This window comes from Erigeron canadensis, chromosome 1 (genome assembly GCF_010389155.1).
Source record: "Erigeron canadensis isolate Cc75 chromosome 1, C_canadensis_v1, whole genome shotgun sequence".
NCBI classification, from domain to species: domain Eukaryota; kingdom Viridiplantae; phylum Streptophyta; class Magnoliopsida; order Asterales; family Asteraceae; genus Erigeron; species Erigeron canadensis.
Genome location: NC_057761.1, coordinates 6,975,592 through 6,995,245, shown reverse-complemented (window position 1 = coordinate 6,995,245; position 19,654 = coordinate 6,975,592). Strand labels below are relative to the sequence as shown.

Sequence of the window (19,654 nt, the reverse complement as noted above, 5' to 3'; positions counted from 1 at the left end):
TTATTATGAATATCTTTTTATATCTTTAAAAAACTTGAGTTTACTGTAAATTGTTTTACTACTTCCAGACTTAGGTCATTCGTATGTGGGCTTTGTGGGCGTTGCCTTTTCATATAGCTAATCGGAGGGGTATATCATCAGTATTCATTGGCATAGTTGCCCTTTTTGAAACGCTATGTGTAACATGTTTTCGAAACAAAGAAGATGATGTTTGTTAATTTACGATTAACATATATATGTTATTTTTTATTTTATTTTTTTTTCGTGAGAGAGTTTTTATGAGAGAATAATGAGATGACAGGTAATCTGGCACACTCACCCACGTTTTTTCAGTTTGCCTCTAAACATTCTGAACCAACAAATTGGGAAGCAAACGGAAGCCCCAATGATAGCAAAGTGAAGGTCCGGTGTGCTTAGTCAACAACTTGAGAATGTTATGATGGTAATTGGGATTAATATTATTGATAGAATGAAGGCTATATATATAGCCAATGTACAACTTGTTGAACAAGTAAAAGATATTTATCTTCCTAATATAAAGATTACAATATATGTCTAGGATTCTAGTTACTCATATTAGGTAGTTTCCTTTATACGCCCCCGCAAGATGGCAAACCCATCGGTTACACCCATCTTGGATCTGAACTTGAGAAATGGACCTTTGGCAAGTGGTTTAGTCAAGGCATCAGCAGGGTGATCCGCTGAGTGAATATGAAGAACCTTTAAATTTCCTGATGTAACCTGCTCACGTACAAAATGATAATCAAGTGCTATATGTTTCATCCGAGAATGATATACGGGATTAGCACACAAATAAGTCGCCCCTGTATTGTCACAAAACAGATTTGGGGGGGAAGAGACCGTAACACCAAGTTCTTTGAGTAAGTGTTGAATCCAGGTAACTTCGGCAACAACATTAGCAAGGGCCTTGTATTCCGCTTCTGTGGAGGACCTTGAGACTGACCTTTGACGAGAAGACCTCCAAGAGATAATGTTCGATCCCAAATAAACCAAATAAGCAGAAGTAGAACGACCACCATCGTTGATGCCACCCCAGTCTGAGTCTGCAAAAGCAGAGAGAGACATGGACGAGCCACGACGGAGAAACAATCCATGGTATATGGTACCCTTAAGATATCTTAGAACACGCTTAAGTGACTGGTAATGTTGCTGGGAGGGTGAGTGCATAAACTGTGACAATCGATTAACAGCAAAGGAGATATCCGGACGAGTAAAAGCAAGATATTGAAGAGAACCTACAATCTTGCGATAAGAGGTGAGATCAGCAGACGGGGAGTTGTCAGATGAACAGAGAACTTCAGAAGACCCGAGAGGTGTGACGACGTCCTTTGCACCATCCATATTAACATCACGTAAAAGATCCGCAATATGACGATGTTGAGAAAGGAAAAGGCCAGAAATAGTTGAAATAACTTCAATGCCTAGAAAATGATGCAGCAAACCAAGATCTTTGACAGAAAAACGATTAGAGAGAGTAGTGATAAAGTGTGCAACAAAGGAAGAATCATTGCCGGTCACAAGTATGTCGTCAACGTATACAAGAAAGTATATGATTTTTGAATGCTTAATATATACGAAGAGCGACGCATCAGAGCGGGATTTGGTGAAACCAAACCGAAGTAAGAAGGATGCGAGTTCTAGATACCAAGCACGAGGTGCCTGTTTCAAACCATAGATGGATTTGCGAAGACGACACACATGATTGGGAAACTGTTCATTAATATAGCCTGGTGGTTGCTGCATATATACCTTTTCATGTAAAGTGCCATGCAAAAAGGCATTGTTAATTCTAGTTTGATAGTCAAGGATTACTTTTTCTTAAATTCTAGATTTGCTTGAGGACAAGCAATGCTCAAGTGTGGGGGGAAATGATGTGAATAATTTATATCCATTACCCACATTGTTATTGGCCATTTTAATACATGTTTTTAGTCGATTTTGTATGCATTTGGCGCGTTTATGGTGTTTGTTAGTGTTTACAGGCTCTAAATAGGTTACGCGTCTAATTGGTACATTTTCGGGTGTTTATTGGCCAGAAAGTACGTTATGTTGATGAGAGTTGATTTGAATGGATGAGACGGCATAGCTTAAGAAGTAATCGAGACTGAAAGAAGTTGGTTCTATACAAGCTCTTAACTGCGCCGCAGTGGGGATGCACAAGCCCACTGCGCCCCAGTCCTGATCCACAGAAATTACTGGACAAACCCCCACTGCGCCACAGTGGGGATGGCAACATAAGGACTGCGCCGCAGTCAAGTGAAAAAGAAAAGAGGCCGTGGATTCATACTGCGCCGCAGTGGTGGTCACACAAGCCACTGCGCTGAAGTCAAGTCAACCAATACCCCACTGCGCCGCAGTGTGGAGAAGTTAAGACCCACTGCGCCGCAGTAGGTGCACGGGGAAAAGAAACCTAGGTCGGTTCTGCATCAGATTTTCAGATGGTATTTAAGCAAAAACCTAAGTCGAAAATTAGGTTATCCAAACTCTTTCTAGGAGCTGCTCTATCAGGATTCTTCCTTCTCCAATCAAGTGAAACACTTAGGCGGACTCATCGAAGATATTACGGGCACCCATCTAGATCGTATCTACTTATTGTCTAGCATTTTATTTTCTTCAAACAATTGGTACATCATGTTTCTCTTCTATTTTATTCATTATTGTGAATTAATCATGAGTGGCTAACTGTTTAATCATCCACCTTGATGAAACTAGACGGATAATGTGATTGCAATATTTTTAATTCAAAAGGGTTTATTTAATTATCGTTGTTCTGTGATCTTGATGATATTAATTCTTTTCATTAATTAATTTCGATATTGGTTGCATATGATTCTTCGTTGGTGGTACCAATTGAATGTGTATGTGATTTTAAAACAGTTACTTGTCTATAAGTAATTATCACTAGTTCATGGTATGATAGTGAACATCAATTTAAGAAAAGATTAATTTTGTCAACGTGATTGATATCGGTTGGTGGTACCACGTTATTGTCACATAGGTTCAATTGATAATTTGATAGTCAATAAAACTGATTGTTAGAAGAATTGTCTTGGTTTTGGTGGTACCGGCTTGGGTAATTCGGCTAGTAGTTAGGTGATTCGATAATTTGTTCACGGTTGGTGGTACCACGTGAGTAGCTTAATCTTGTCACGATTATCTTTTAAACTCTAGAGAATTTGTTCTTCATCAAATGCAATCACATTTGAAGTTAAGGGAAGTCAAGGTGGATGACTTTTAATTATACTGTCTGAACTGTTCTTTTAAATTTATGCAATCATTTTGCAAACCAATTTATTTAATTGTCAAAAGGAATTTCGAAGCAACACCTATTTTCCAAACCATTTTACAGGCAACTAATCATTTTCACAGTCCCTGACAACGAACTCAGACTTACCTCTTAACTATATTACAAACGATCGGGTCCACTGCCCGTGAGTGCGTAGTAGTGAGTTCTTTGGTAATTCTAGTTTTTAAATTTTAAAGCTCGATTTTGCACATCAGCAATAAAGAGCACAAGGCGAATGGTAGCTAAAGGTGTCAAAATAGTCTTTGCCATATTGTTGATGAAAACCCTTGGCAACAAGACGAGCTTTGTACTTGTCTATTGACCCATCAGGTTTACGTTTAATATGAAAGATCCATTTGCATCCGATGGGTGTATGGGAGGTAGGCGGTGTAAGCTCCCATGTGCCATTCGAAATGAGTGCATTGTACTCATTATCCATGGCCTGATGCCAAAGAGGGTCCTGGGCAGCTTGTTTGACCGTTGATGGTTCAATAGAAGGTGGAATAGGATGAGAAGTGGTCATGTTAACAAACGATTGATTGTAGTAACGTGGATTGGGTTTACGGGTACGAGTGGTAGTAATCTGTTCGGGAGGAATGGAGGTAGTGGGAACAGGTTCTGTTGTCGTAGTGGGAACAGGTTCTGTTGTAGTAGTGGGAACAAATTCAATGTGCACTTGAGAAATGGGAACATGGTCGGTCGTAGTAGCCTGTTCAAAGGTAGTTAGCGGGGAAGAATTGGAATTTGTGGGAGTAGGTGGCTTGACTGTGGTGGTTGGAAGGGGAATAATAGGTGTAGGGGAATGATCTGTTGGTTTTTGCGAGTTAGGGGAATGAGAGAGTAATGGAAGTTCAAGTGGTACATCTTGGTTGGTTGAATGATGAAATGGAAATTTATGCTCAACAAATTGAACATGACGGGAGTGATAAAGACGGTTAGTGATAGGATTTAGACACTTGTAGGCTGATTTGGAGTTGGAGTAACCAAGAAATACACATTTGACAGAATGAGGAGCAAGTTTGGAAGTGGCATAGGGTCGTAGCCACGGATAATACTCACACCTAAAGGGCTTATGTTTAGTGTAGGATGGAGAGGTGCCATAAAGTGCTTGAAACGGGGAGTTATGGTGTAGAACAGGTGTGGGTAAACGGTTGATCAAATAGACCGCCGTTTGAAAAGCATGTGGCCAGAAGTGAGTCGGAAGACCCGAGTAGTGAAGAAGTGCAAGGCCCATTTCTACCACATGGCGATGACGGCGTTCTGTCGTGCCATTTTGTTCGGGTGTATGAGGAGGGGTGGTGAAGTGAGAGATGCCAAGAGATTGAAGAATGGGTGTAAGGGCAATATATTCCCCTCCATTGTCAGAGAAAATAGATACCAGGGGATATTGAAAGTACTTTTCAACTAACATTCTGAATTGTGGAAACAAGAGAGAGACATCAGATTTATGTTTGAGAGGATACAACCATATAAATTTTGTGTGATAATCAACAATTATAACATAATATGAGAAACCATCCACAGATTTAGTTGTAGGTCCCCAAACATCAGTATATACAAGCTGTAGGGGTTTGGTAGTATGAAACGAAGTCTTATGAAACGGAAGTTTGTGGCTTTTATTCAATAAGCAAGAAGTACAATGAAAACTAGAATCTTTTACATTGAATCATAGACCTAACTTGCGAATAATTGAACTTAAAACAGAAACTGATGGATGTCCAAATTTGTGATGTAGCTCAAGAGACGAGGTGGAGGTAAGTCGTCTGCAATAGAATGCATCTCGAGCATGTAGTCAGTAATGGTACGGTTTCCACGGGGATTGCTAGATAGTTTAGATTTGAGAGCAATAATCCGGGATCTGGAGGAACTCACGTAGCTTGCTGTAAGCCGGGTCCAAGCTTGTTGTGAAGTGTCAGCAGAAGAGACAATTGGTTGAATCTTGTCATCGCAGCTTCCGAGTAAAGCACTTAGAAGCATCTGATCCTGACGATACCATAGAGTGTATGCCGGATTAGGAACCGATTGGGTTTCATCGATTTGTTTATCTTTGTCTTTGTCAATGGATTGCGTGAGAAGTAGAGGTGGAGCAGGATGGGTACCATCAAGGAATTTATAGAGATCAAGACCAATGAGAGTGGATACAACTTGTTTTCTCCAAATAGGAAAATTAGTGGTTGTGAGTTTAATTGGAAAGTGAGAGGTAGCTTTAAGCTTGAGTATGGTTGGCGGGTTGGATGATTCGGCCATGATTAGGATGTAACTAGGATGGTGTATTCTGATATATATAATATATATTGTGAATTGAATGGAGATTTGTAATTGAATGGTTCAAAATTGGTAGACGTAAAACAAAAAAATATGGCTTTGGGGATGGTGAAATTTAATTTAATATAAAGCTATGGTGGAATTGATATCTGCACTTTTCTTTAAACGAAGAAAAAGTATGAGGTTTACGGATAATAAGTTGTGATTTTGGATCGAATGCTCGTCGGAGCAATTAGGCTCTTGATACCATGTTATGATGGTAATTGTGATTAATATCATTGATAGAATGAAGGCTATATATATAGCCAATGTACAGCTTGTTGAACAAGTAAAAGATATTTATCTTCCTAATATAAAAATTACAATATATGTCTAGGATTCTAGTTACTCATATCAAGTAGTTTCCTTTATAGAGAAGACAAACAGCCTTTGGAGACGATTTTAGGATTATAATTATGATGAAATATTGAAAGCGAAAAATGATGTAAGGCTGAATACATAATGTGAGAAATCGATTTCCTTATTGCCGGAGGAATTATACATCTACAAATTAAATGTCTTACATTACATAATTATGAAAATGACTGACCAATACAGATGATCGATATGTAAATCCACCTTCATTTTTTAGTTGCTAGAAAGAATATAACGTCAGTAACTATTGCTCTTTGCATGTAGATCATATATCCGTAGTTGTAATCAATCACGGGGGTTGTCCTCAATCAATTGCATGATATATTTTATTTGTAATTTATATTACTTTTAAACTATTCTAACAATTAAAAATGAAACTTAAGACTTTTAAAAACATCATTCATCATCGATCTCTACCTCAAAGATGTAAAAAATTGAGACTCAAATCCAAAGAATCTAGTACAAAACGTTACTTACCTAATTGATAGTTTGGTGACCTCATTGATACTTTCGTACTTATATCAACTTCTTTTTATATCTTTTCTACATGTCGTGATTGTCGTCCCGCTTTGACAATTTTAGCCTATAGTAATATTGTTATGGCTATCACCATCATAAATTCATACCCTTTATTGCAATTACCATTTCCATTTTAACAAACCTGTTTTGTTTCTTTTTAACAATTCTGATTCTATATATCTACATGCATCTTCTCCGTCACTTATCCATCAAAGCAAATTTGAATCACATACGCAAAATTTTGGCAATTAATAAATCTCATTCTATATGTCTCATTGTTCAAAGTCCATTTGAACTCACTACATTGTCCGCCGTGACCATTATTATTTTTTTGACGCATGTATTAAAATTTTTTTTTAAATAATACACCTACAATTTCTTTCTAAGAGGCAAGGGTGTAGTCGGCAAATAGCATCGACAAAAAGCATCGGCTAACATTGGCACATTGGTAATCCTATAGCACATGCATCGGCTTTTATCGACAAGTTTAATCGGTAAATTTTGACAAGGTATATCGGCTAGTTTTGGCCGATGCTAGTGAACATTGGACTTGTGCCACGCGGTTGTTGGGAGCGTGTCTATTTTTTGCCCCTTAACTTCTACAAATACAATATACATACATTTTTCATATATAATTAAACAAAACACAATTTATTCTTATTAAAAAACACATTTTACACTTAAAAGAAAACACATAATTAAAAAAGACAGCACATGATAAAAACACGAAATAAAATGCGTACGATTACTCATCATCATCATCTTTGATTGACATACTTTCTAAGTCACGGTAAGCGTAATCGTCGAGCCACCACTTGTCGTGTTGCGGGCATTTGACTTCCCATGTGGTTTTGTCTTCCCCGCAATTGTCGTGGAACGATTCGGCCCAAGTTCATTGGTCACCCAACGTGTGACCGGCCTTGAAAACATCGTCGACTACACTCTTGACGTTGTTGATCTCCCCCTGTAGAAACGAAGAATAGTGTTATTCGTGCTTTGAAACATTGCGGCCTGACGCTTGTATTACTTCTACCTTATGCTTGCATCATCGTCTTTTTTCACTCAAGTCACCCATGACCCCAAAGAGTTCAGTTTGAAGAAGAGTATCCTTTTTGATATCAGCCATGATTTGTGTTTTCATCTCATCTTCGGTCAGATGAGGTCGGCGAACATTCTTTTTTGATGACGAGGATGTCATTTGGTTAAAAAGAGTGAGTTTTTAGAATGATGAACATATTTTTGATGATAATATGCAACTGAATTGGGCTCTAGGTTCGTATTTATAGAGTGACAATACAACTAGCCGTTCAGGGACTGGAAGTGTAAATGTGTTTGAATTTTTAGTCGTTTGAGGGACTCAAAGTGTAAATATTTTGACTTCTGCCGTTGGAGGGTCTAATTGTGATATTTTGAATTTTGAACGTTGAAGGAGTGTCTTTGTAGTCTACTGGTAAATAATGTATTAAGAACATTATCTCAAAACACAAACTTTTATACATTTGAAAAATGGCTTCTTTCATCAAATAAAATGGTTGTCGATCAAGTGCATGAGAGTATCATGACTGATATCTTCTACCACCAAATGGTCAAAGAGAAACTTGTTGCAGTTATGCGAAAACTAAATGCAAAGAAGCAATGATGTCGAGAAGAAATCGATTATATACAAACCGGGTATTGTACTGACCTTGAGTGTCAATACTTTACTTATTTGCAAGGGAAAATCGACAAGATTCAAATTGATGTCGAAGAACTTGCTTCTGCGGTCATCACCTTGGATCCTATGATCATATGGGCAAAAACAATGAATAATTTATGTTTTTAAAGCGTTCTGGAACACTATTAATGTTGTATGTTTCTCTTTAATAAGTTTGTAATGTTTTTAAATTATAAATAAATTTCCATTGTTTAATTACCAAAGGATTTGAGTTGTATCAACGCAAAGCTATTTAAATGAAATCTTTTATTTATTTGTATTGTGTTTTTAAAATTAATGAAAGTTTAGGGTTTATTTGGTAAGTTTTTTTGTCAAAAAATTGACAAGTTTTATCACTACACCATGCCTTTTGGCTACTTTTTTGGCTAATTTTGGCTACTTTTTGGTTAAAACACATGTCATGATTTTATTGGCTTAAAACTTGTCAAAACTTCCCAATTTGACAACGATTTGGCACTACATCTTTGCCCCTAAAGATCATATGTTACATTATTATTATTATATATATCTCTATATCTATATCACTATATAAATTATTTAGACCCATATTGAATGTTTATATTTTTAGATATGCAAAATGACCAATACATTTTTAAAAAAAAATTATATCATTTATCTCTTAACTTTTATAATATTGACATTATCATATTTACATTAATAACGACACTACTTGACGTCATCGTCACTATGCATCTGTCACATTAGGGAGTTATAAACTTATAATCAAATGGAGTACAACAATTAAGAAAAAAATAACAATAATTGCTACATATAGAATCATCTTGGACATAAAAGAAATCTAAAAATGGGGCCGCCATTTACTGGTGCCTTTACTGTCACTCACACCCCCCTCTTATCCTCCATTTCATTCTTTTCTTTTTCTTTTCCTTATAAATCAAAAAATAACAAATACCCAACTTTCCTCGAAAGTTTGCATTTAAAGCATTCTTTCTAGCAATTATAATCAATACCTATTAAACCTCAAGATTTTGATATCTTGATGATATATGGCAGTAATAGAGAAAACCAAAATGGAAAACAATAACAATAATAATAACACATCAAGAAATACTACTACTACTACTACTACTAATAATAATAATAATGATAATGAAAGACAAGGAAATGATGATTTGATAGAAGATATGATGAAAATGATAGAAACAATGGGATCTTACATGTGTTATAGAAAAACACAAAAAAAGGAGTGTTTGAAGCTTGTTAGAAGATTGAAGCTTTTAATACCACTTTTGGAAGAAACCAAAGAGATAAATCAAGTAATACCATTATCAAGTGGTGTGTTTCAAGGTTTTGTTTGTTTGAAGAAAGCACTTTTTTCTGCTAAGAAGTTGTTGAAACAGTGTAACTTTGGAAGCAAGATCTTTCTGGTGATCATTCATTTATTTATTTATTTATTTATAGGTTAATTCATGATATATATATAATATGAATATTGCATAATCAATACTATTACTAAGTTTTGTGTGTTATATAATAATATATATAGGCATTGGAAAGTGATGCAGTAATGAGTAGGTTTCATTGTGTGTATGATAAGTTGAATGAAGCTTTAGATGGGTTGATGATGTTTCATGATCAGCATCAACTTGGGATCTCTGAAGAAGTTCAGGAGCAGGTACATTAAATTAATTCTTTCAAAACTTTCAATATTATATGGTTTTTTTTTTTTTTTTTCTGATATCTTTTAATTAGCTCTAAAAGTATATATTTTATCTTTACCATAAAAATCCAATTAATTACCCAATTTCGTCTTTTACAAAGGTGAAGTGTCACAAACCTAAAAATAAAAATAAAGACTGCTCACGACATTTTGTATAGAATAAGGGAAGTGATAATGGTGTCACAAATTTTGATACGTATTTTACATGTATTATAGCATACTGTATAAGTATGTAATGCTAACATTGATAAATTTATCAAATTTTGTAGTATGAATATCACTTCTCATATAATAAAGATCAAACGGTTAGAGAGATCGATTTTCTAACTCATCTATATTTTAATTTTTATTTGATTATTATGTAAGTATAGATCCTTTCTCATTCCATCGTTTAATTGATGCTTTTAGCTAGGAGTTACAATTTAGTATCTTCTAGATATTCTAAACAATGTTTTTGCTTTTTACTGCTAAATCAACTAGTGTTAATTTATTGTTTAATCCATAAAATTTCCGTTTACAACTTGTCTAGCCCAGCTAACAGATTTAATAATAAAATAATATTACTACATTATTTTTAACAGATAGCCTTAAATTGCGGCCGACTTTACAAAAGCGATATCATTTGGCTTTAGCATTACAAACTAATGGCTTTCCCATCACAATCACATAACGGATTTTACAATTTTATTTCTATATTTGATATTTTTTTAAAAATTTTATGTAAAATTAATTTGCCAATACAAATTCAAATAAATTAAAACAAAAGTTTAATAAATTACTATATTAAAAATCTCATGTAAAAAAACTTTCAAATGAAAGATCAACTTCGGATACAAAACAACTTAAAACACATCCAGCTACGATGCATTTTAAGAACACACTTCTAAAATGATGTACAAAAGGAAGCAACTTGGAATTCATTTTCAACTTGAACTAAATGAATAACAATTAGATTCTTGGCGAGTCAAAGAGAGGGGTCAAAAATGTAACAATTAGATTCTTGGCGAGTCAAAGAGAGGGGTCAAAAATGTGTCTTAAAGCAAGTTTATTAATGTAAGGATTAAACATATTGAGATGCTTAGCATAACAAAGTAAATAAGGTATTTTTAAAAAATATTTGTATATCTATACTATATTATAAAGCAGATTCCTTTCAGATTTTCAACATTGAGTTGAAATTTTCAATATTGATTTTAAGTACATCCCCAAAATACCTCTCTCATCTATTCTATATTTATCTAAAATAACCATAATACCCTTTCTCTCTCCTCAAATCTCAACCAATCATCTTTTTTTTCTCTCCTCCATAAATCATTTATTCCTCCAATTCATTCAAAATCTTTTATCTCAAAAATCATACGTCGATAAATTATAAAAATTGTATGGGTGTTCTTAAAATTTCATGCTCTTTCATTAGAGATGTCATTCGATATACTTTCGACGAATTTTTAAATCCGAGGGCGGAGGCCGTAGGCATTTGACTGTCACATTCTTTGACCTAGCTATCACCCCCACCATCTCACTGCCGCAACGCGCAGGTAATTAGTCTCGTTTTACTAAATCAAGATGTCAGAAGAGTAAGGCATTAATTTATGTCAATATGCATATATGTGACAGAGAGAAAATACTTAGAATAACAAAGTAAATAACGTGCAATATGAGTTGTAAGTTGTAACGTGCATTTACTTTCCCATTTATTTATTGATGATATTATTAGCTGCAAAACTGAAACACTTCATGTTCATTTGCACATGCTGCCATTTCCTAGTACCCCAATATTTTTTATTTGACTTATAATGGTCAAATACTATATTTCTAAGCTCCAGAATGTATAAAGATTATTATTAGTATTAAATTATCATTAGTCATTACTACTATTTTATTACTATTATTATTTATAACCAACGACAGTTAACGGGCCTACACAATATTTAGCTGTTACGGGTATGTTTGGTTAAACTAAATGTAATCTCGCAATGAAGTAGTTAATAAATATAATGAATACGGTAATTGAATGAATCGTGACTAGTCCATTGCTATATTTTCCACAACGAAATGGAATCAAGTAAAGGACTAAAATACCCCATAATACAAAGTGATTCTAACTTTAATAGTTATGGCTAGTGGGGAACATTGGAAAGGCTTGGATGCAACTTAACTTTTATTTCCAGATGGAATCGACAAAAAAAAACCATGGTTTCCCAAAGAATCGATGTTAGTTTTTCTATTTTCTTAAACCACATTGCATATGTAATGCATCGTCCGATTCCTCGATTGCAAACAAACACATTTTTTTTATTCGATCGTAATTATCTATACTATTCCATCTTCCATTTCTGCATAACTAACACATACAAAATGTCATAGGTTCAAGTGGGGCGTTTTTTATGAGGCCTAAAACGAATTTTTAAAGTTGGACTCTTTCATAATAAAGTTAAAAGATACTGTAATTTATGGATTTTGATAATCAAAGCCCTCATGTCTAAGAAGCATACTAAGGGGGTGCTTGGTTGGGGGTATTGGGAGGTAAGGATTGGTAATGAGTATCATTAATGATGCTTGGTTTGTTTTACATTGAGTAATCATTACCCAAAACTATATAATACACCATTACCCAATAAATTAAGGATAATAAAACTAGGTAATCAATACCCCACTAAATAACCATATTTTTGTAACCTCCTCCCACATTTTCATACGGTTGATTCATTTACTTTATAAAGCACATTTACAAAATGGTTATAAATATAATATGACTTATTTATATATTATAAAATATCCAATTTTTTCATCAAAATTAAAAAATAAACACGTATAAAATATACTTTGTATATATGTATAATGAAGAAAGTGTACGTTAACATTTCATATATATTATTAACAGAAGGTAGTTTTATTTATAAATCGAGCAACATTAATGATAAATGGAATACTAAGCAACGCTCACTACATTCCTTAGTATTCCCTTTGCTTTTCCCATTACGATTCCTTAACTTAGAACCAAGCACAACATATCGTGCATACAAAAACAATAATCGTCACCTAAAAATAATTTTCAAATTGTCATGTGCAATATCTTACTAACGATTTTTTCATCGCTGTAAGGGTTAAAATTAGCAAACTCTTTAATTTTTCTTTTGAAGAGCAAGCTATTCTACACCTACTTCTAAATGACAAAATATTACTGAATCAAAACTACTACCATGTTAAGCTATTCTGAGTTTTTAGTGTCAATTTTTGTAGATTGAGCTACTTCGGAAGCAATTACAAGAAGCCAAGCGACGGACAGATACATTAGACATAGAGCTAGCTATGGACATGATGATCATTTTCTCCAAAAATGATGAAAGAAATGCGGATATTGTGATACTAGAGAGACTAGCAAAAAGACTTGATTTATATTCAGTCCCAGACTTGGAACTCGAGACAGTAGCTGTTAAAAAGCTTGTCAGAGAAAGGGGCCCCACGAAGCATGTAGAGAGCACAGAACAAATTGTGGATCTTTTGAAGAAATTCAAACTAGTTGCGGGTTTTGATGAGAATAATAATGGCAATGTTACTAAAGTTCTTGATGATTCGCCGTCTCTAAGATGCTTGGAGAGGTGTCGTTCTATGCTAATTCCTCATGAGTTTCTTTGTCCAATATCACTTGAGATCATGACAGATCCTGTTATAATTGCTACTGGACAGGTACATTTTCTTCACTCTTTGTTTTTGATTTTTGAGCTCATATTCTATGTTTTTGTGATTTATGTTCATGATCTGCTATAAAACAAAGATCTTGTAGTGTTTTTTACTAAATCTGTGTGTATATTCTGAGTTCTATTTTGGTTAAAATATTTGTAGACATATGAACGGGAAAGCATCCAAAAGTGGTTAAGTTCGAATCATAGAACATGTCCAAAAACTGGCGAAACTTTGAGTCATTTAGCAGTTGCCCCAAATTTTGCACTTCGCAATCTAATTCTCCAATGGTGTGAAAAGAACAACTTTGAGTTACCAAAGAAGGAAATTTACGCAATTTCAGAAGGACAAAACAGCTTTATAGATGAGGTTTCTTTGTTGGTTCAAGATATGTCGTCAAGTCAACTCAGTACACAAAGTCGTGCTGTTGAGAAGATCAGAATGCTGTCAAAGGAGAATCCCGAGAACAGAATTTTGATAGCAAATTGTGGAGCAATCCCGCCTCTGGTCAAACTTTTGTATTCCTCGAATTGGAAAGTCAAAGAACATTCAGTCACCGCTTTATTGAATTTGTCACTTGATGAAGCAAATAAGAGACTCATAGCACGAGAAGGAGCGATTCCTGCTGTTATTGAAGTTCTTCAAAATGGGACAGATGAGGCAAGAGAAAATTCTGCTGCTACTTTGTTTAGTCTTTCAATGTTAAATGAAAATAAAGTGATGATTGGTAGCTTAAAAGGTATTCCGCCATTGGTAAAACTGCTACGTAATGGAACAATTAGAGGCAAAAAAGACGCTGCAACAGCTTTGTTTAATCTGTCATTGAACCAATCAAACAAATCTCGAGCTATCAAAGCTGGGATTATCGAGCCATTGCTTCATCTTTTGAAAGAAAAGTCAATGGGGATGGTTGATGAAGCTCTTTCAATTCTTTCACTACTTGCCAAACAGCCCGAAGGGCAAACTGGGATAGGACAGTTATCGGTTATTGAGACACTTGTTGGGTTTGTAAAGGATGGGACACCAAAGAACAAGGAGTGTGCGACTGCTGTTCTTCTTGAGCTCGGGCTGAACAATTCTTGTTTGATACTGGCTGCACTTCAATACGGTGTCTATGATCATTTGGTCGAATTAAGTAAATCAGGAACAAGTAGAGCTCAAAGGAAAGCTAATGCACTTCTGCAACAAATGAGCAAATGTGAGCACATTCTGTAAATGAAATTCTTTTATATACTGTCACATTGGTTTTCTGGGTCTATTTATAAACAAAAATGGCAATTGCGTAAGAGTAATTAAATGCATGCTTGATTTATTCGGATGCATTGCGAGATGTATAGTATGAGTGTGTAATATACTCCTTTCCCAACAACATACTTTGATTTATTTAGTATGTTGGATAGCTCGATGAGCTGGAAGTAAAATTGTAATGTACGATTGTTTTATTATATATGAAATATATGATATTGCAGACGATTGAGATCTGTTTGAAATATAGTGTGTATATGTCATGCATAGAAGAGGCAACGTATATCTCTTATCGTGGTCCTCTTCATCCAGCCTCCTATGCTCTGCGTTACTCGGACCTTTAATCCATCCGTTATAAATGGTCATTTGGTTATCTTGTAAACCGTCATTCAAATGATTACATGTCATCTGAACAGGGTCATTTGATCTTCCACACCATCAGGTACAAATGGTCATATTAACTTAACAAGCATCTACAGGTATTTTCCATATACCATATGTCATAGTATTCTTTTCGAAGGATATCTAGACTTCATTTTTTACAATCTGATTTGTTGATAATCCTGCAACCCAGTATCCTAGTTTGCAACTGCATGATTATAGTTTGCTCCGACTTACAAGGTGAAGTTGATGAGATGTGTGATGTCCTGACATCATTATCGGCGGAGAAAAGTTTATAAAATCCCATCTACTTACTAGGCTCTACAAGTTTCAAGCAGGTTAAAACTCCCTAGAGATGGTTTAATGCTCCTTATTGCCCTGTCAGTGTTGCAAATCGTTTCACAGCTTACCTCAGCATTCCTTGTTGCTTCCATTGTTGGCCTAAGATCTCCCCCTTCATTAAAGTTTCAAGCAAGCTCAGGATTGTGGTCAAAAGTTTCATTCATCTAAGGGTTGTCTGTAATCACCCAAACATCATCTTTAGATATTTGTTAAGTTTTGCTGCTGGAAACTATCAGATAGTGCTCAGAAAAATGGTTTAAGACTGGAAGGACTCCATATGTATCTGGTTTTGGTGGGTTTTGTCTTTGAGGTTTGGATCACACAAATATAATGCAAGACGCGATTAATGTTTTGGTGGGCTTTGTCTGCGAGGTTGTGTCAACTACTAGTCTAATATGTTAAAAGGATGTTACCAACATTTGTGCTGGTCGAAATCCACAACTATGCAGCATGTTCCAAGTGATCCTGAGGGTAAAAGAGTACCTGTATACCTATTTACACGAATACCCCGATGATTTCCACTTGTTAAGACATAGAGTCCACTAAGCATATCTTGAGTTGGTGCAGAAATGGGATCTCCAATAGTTGTAGACAAAAGATTCATATGAGCAAACATAAGTAAACGTGCCTCTGCTTGAGCCTCCAAAGATAAAGTCACATGAACAGCCATTTGATCCCTGTCAAAGTCTGCATTGAAGCCCTTACAAATTAATGGGTGTAAACAATATTTTGAGAGTTGTACTTACATAAGTATAGACAGTCTAAAACAAAAAGCATCTTGTATGAACAGATTGAATTGATATCTATGTTGCAAATGTAATTGTGTGTTCTGACACCGGAGTTTTCTTACACCATCTTTCTGCACTATCTTTCTTTGTAAAGTTTGTCGTCTTTGCCTTCACCCGCCCCACACATCGCCTTAACCTCCCTCCATAGTTGGAAATCTCTTGTAAGTTGTAGGTTCTGGCAAACCCTTCTTCCTATATATCAAAGATTTGTTCCCCAAATACGGACCCATTACGACTCTCAAAACGGGCACTCGAACCCTGGTCATTATGTCCCAAGCTGATTTGGTCCACGAAGCATTGATTCAGAAGGGAAAGATTTTTGCTATCCGGCCAGCTGATGCTTATGTTCAGTTGAAACAAGTTCAGTGTCAATGCTGCATTGTACGCTCCTGTCTGGAGGCCATTGCGCGGAACATGGTGCAAAAGGTTCTTAGTTCTAATAAGTTGCGTATATTTGAGGAAGTGAGAATCAGATGCATTGAAAAGCTTGTGGATAGGTTGAAGGCTGATGCTGCAGCCAATGGTGGTGCCGTTTGGGTGCTGAAAAATGTGTGGTTTACTTCGTAGTGTATACTTTTATCAATGTGTTTTGGAGTTGAAATGGATGACAAAACGGTCGAGAAAATGGATGAGATGATGAAACAAGTGTTGATCAAGATCCATCCGAGAGTAGATGATTTTCTGCCATGACCGTTTTCTTCAAACAGCGGAAGGGGGGGCTTGGAAGTCAGAGAACAGCAGATCGCGTTGTTAGTTGCTTTTTATTCAACAGCAGCATGTAGTAATAGAAATTACATGATGTGAATCCAGTGCCGTGGAATTCTGTTACCTTGATATTCTATTTGGTTTTACTGTTGAAGGACAAAAAGATCCACCAACCACCACAGAGATTGTCATGTTATGCTCAGATTTTCTCAATGGCAGTACAGATGCTACTGTCACTGCCATTGCGAGGTTTGTCCAAAGCCCTTCCATTTAATCACGCCTTCACGACGAGAAAAAACTGGTTGTGGGAGACCAAAAGGTTGACGAGAAAGACATTGAGAAAATGCCTTACTTAAACGCAGCTAAGGAATTGTTCCAAAAACATCCTCTCAGTCATGTCTCTTTGACTTATGTAGTAATCTAATCTGCAAAACTTGGTGGATAGGATATACCAATGGAAACCAATGTGGAGATATATTTAGGTGGAATTGGAGAGGGTCCTAAACTCAGGACACACCCGGAGAGATTTGACCCACCCAGACAGGTTTATTACTGGTGTTGAATTGCAGATAACAGGAGTGACTGAAGTGAAAATGATACCTTTTGGAGCAGGGAGGAGGATTTGCCCGGGGGTGGAGATGGCAATGGTGCATATTAGTTTAATGATTGCACCAATGGCTCAGGAATCCGAATGGACAGTGCTGATGAAAAACAGTCTTACAGCTAAGATCGTGCCTCGGATATGAACTTTAGGACAATGTCGTATGTCGTATCAGCATGATTTCAGTTTTATTAATTAGTGACAAGTTATTTCGTTTATTACGTCTAAACACACGAAACAAAAATGCAGGATGTACCAAACAACGAAAAAAGTACTAACACAGAATTGTAAGCAACTCGATAACAACACATAACATATCAGACCTTTCAAAAAGGAAAACTCGTTGCCAAACAACCCACATAAAAGAAGCATAATGAAGAGGCCCCAATGTTGACTTGACTCGAGCACATCCAAACCTATGATAATCATCATGAGATCCATCAACGACTGCAGCAAATGAAACTGGACACCCTTGAAAGTGAAAATATACATAACTGCAGAACTGCATCATGACCTAAACCACATTAGGCTTCCAGAAATAAGGTCTTGTTGGTTTTCAGATGTATTCTCGAATAGAACTTTTTATTATAGTCAACTGAAAATAAACATTTTTAAGAAGATAAATATATCCATTAGAATAAGTTATGCCAGTATGCAATAGATATGTAGTTAAAACATTGATTAAGATTTTTCATGTGAATTAGAGACCAACATATACAGAAAAACTTTTCGAACAAGAACTAGTTCTGTCAACAAAAACAAGTCTTAGATATCAGCTTTTCATAATAATTTCGCCGAGATACTAACTTATATGAATAGAACTACTTGGGTACAAGGGTGTTATACAGAGTACTCGGCTGAATGTGCAGGGCGTCTTTGCCCTGCACTTTACACCGCTCCCCACGGGTTTTTTTCTTAATGCAACTAGTTCCCAAACACCAACATCATCTCAAAATCCATTGCGTCTCGATTGCTCACCTACTTGCCATAACTTTAGCTCGACGATTTAAACCAAAAACAAACATCATCTTCAAATCCACCTTTGCAACTACATCATCATCTCCGGCAAATGCATAACAACGTCTAATGCTCAGGGCCTAATTTAACTTAACAATGACGTTGAGTCGTTGATGCCGTTTTAACATTCAATTTACGGGGTATTTGTTAGGCTTATCATTGATAAATTAATGTTTTTGTCGCTTGACTTATAATCATATCATAAATTTGTATGAGGCTTATCATTGATAAGAACAATTAACTAAAACTTATGAGGATATTTGTTTCATAATTCTAGTTTTGCTTGGATTATAAGTGTTCTTTGGCTATATATATCTCCAATATTATTTTTTTACACCAAATTTCATTTCCCTCATCTTGCACAGTTGCACATGATAAAATCTAAATTCTAAATTTGTAACATTTTGGATTTATATAAAGTATTAATCGAGATATATTTGATGTAATTAAAATGACCAAAAATTAAACCATTTCAATACTTTTCTGGATTATAATAATAGCAAGAAGATCACATTATTTTTTCTTTGAAAATTGTATAAAAATCACTTTTTTTTTTCTTTTTATTTAATAAATTTGTATCCAGGTTTCGATATGTAAACGGTAGATTGATAGGAACCGTTTGATCCTATGTACCGAATTGGTACCCACATAACCCCCAGCAGAGATAGTGTCAAGGTAATTCAACCCCTTAAATTCAATTCTGTCTCCGGCAAGATTCGAACCCAGGTTGCTCTTAGAAAGTGGCAGCTGGTGGCCAACTCTTCTCTACGAAGAATTGGTTCAGGTTTCGATATGTACATTTAAAAAATTGTATAAGAAATTTTTTTCTCTAGAACCCAGGAGAGGGGTGGCTTCGGTTCCAACTGCTAGCATATTGTCCGTTTGGATGTTGCTGCTAGGGTTCGAATCACTAACCAACGATCAGTCTAACTCTTGCTAATTTCCTGTTAACCGTATCAGTTAATATCAATAAAAATACTAGTAATCAATT

At 35.5% G+C, this 19,654-nt stretch overlaps 1 protein-coding gene and 1 pseudogene across 1 annotated transcript; both read left to right on the top strand.

Annotated features, from left to right (window-relative positions):
- Window positions 1-9,159: 9,159 nt before the first annotated feature.
- On the top strand, window positions 9,160-15,074 carry LOC122585165 (U-box domain-containing protein 15-like). Its single transcript, XM_043757273.1, has 4 exons — window positions 9,160-9,607; window positions 9,727-9,855; window positions 13,144-13,590; window positions 13,747-15,074. The coding sequence occupies exons 1-4, from the start codon at window positions 9,227-9,229 to the stop codon at window positions 14,797-14,799; spliced, it is 2,010 nt and encodes a 669-aa protein (XP_043613208.1). The 5' UTR covers window positions 9,160-9,226; the 3' UTR covers window positions 14,800-15,074.
- A 921-nt stretch (window positions 15,075-15,995) lies between these two features.
- Window positions 15,996-17,791, top strand: LOC122601831 (annotated as a pseudogene).
- The last annotated feature ends 1,863 nt before the right edge of the window (window positions 17,792-19,654 follow it).

What these genes read in the sequence shown, in the direction of transcription:
- LOC122585165 (XM_043757273.1), top strand. Translation starts at nt 9,227, where the DNA reads ATGGCAGTAATAGAGAAAACCAAAATGGAAAACAATAACAATAATAAT. An exon ending in CTGAAGAAGTTCAGGAGCAG is followed by an intron (nt 9,856 to 13,143) that starts GTACATTAAATT and finishes CAATTTTTGTAG; the next exon opens with ATTGAGCTACTTCGGAAGCA. An exon ending in TTATAATTGCTACTGGACAG is followed by an intron (nt 13,591 to 13,746) that starts GTACATTTTCTT and finishes AAATATTTGTAG; the next exon opens with ACATATGAACGGGAAAGCAT.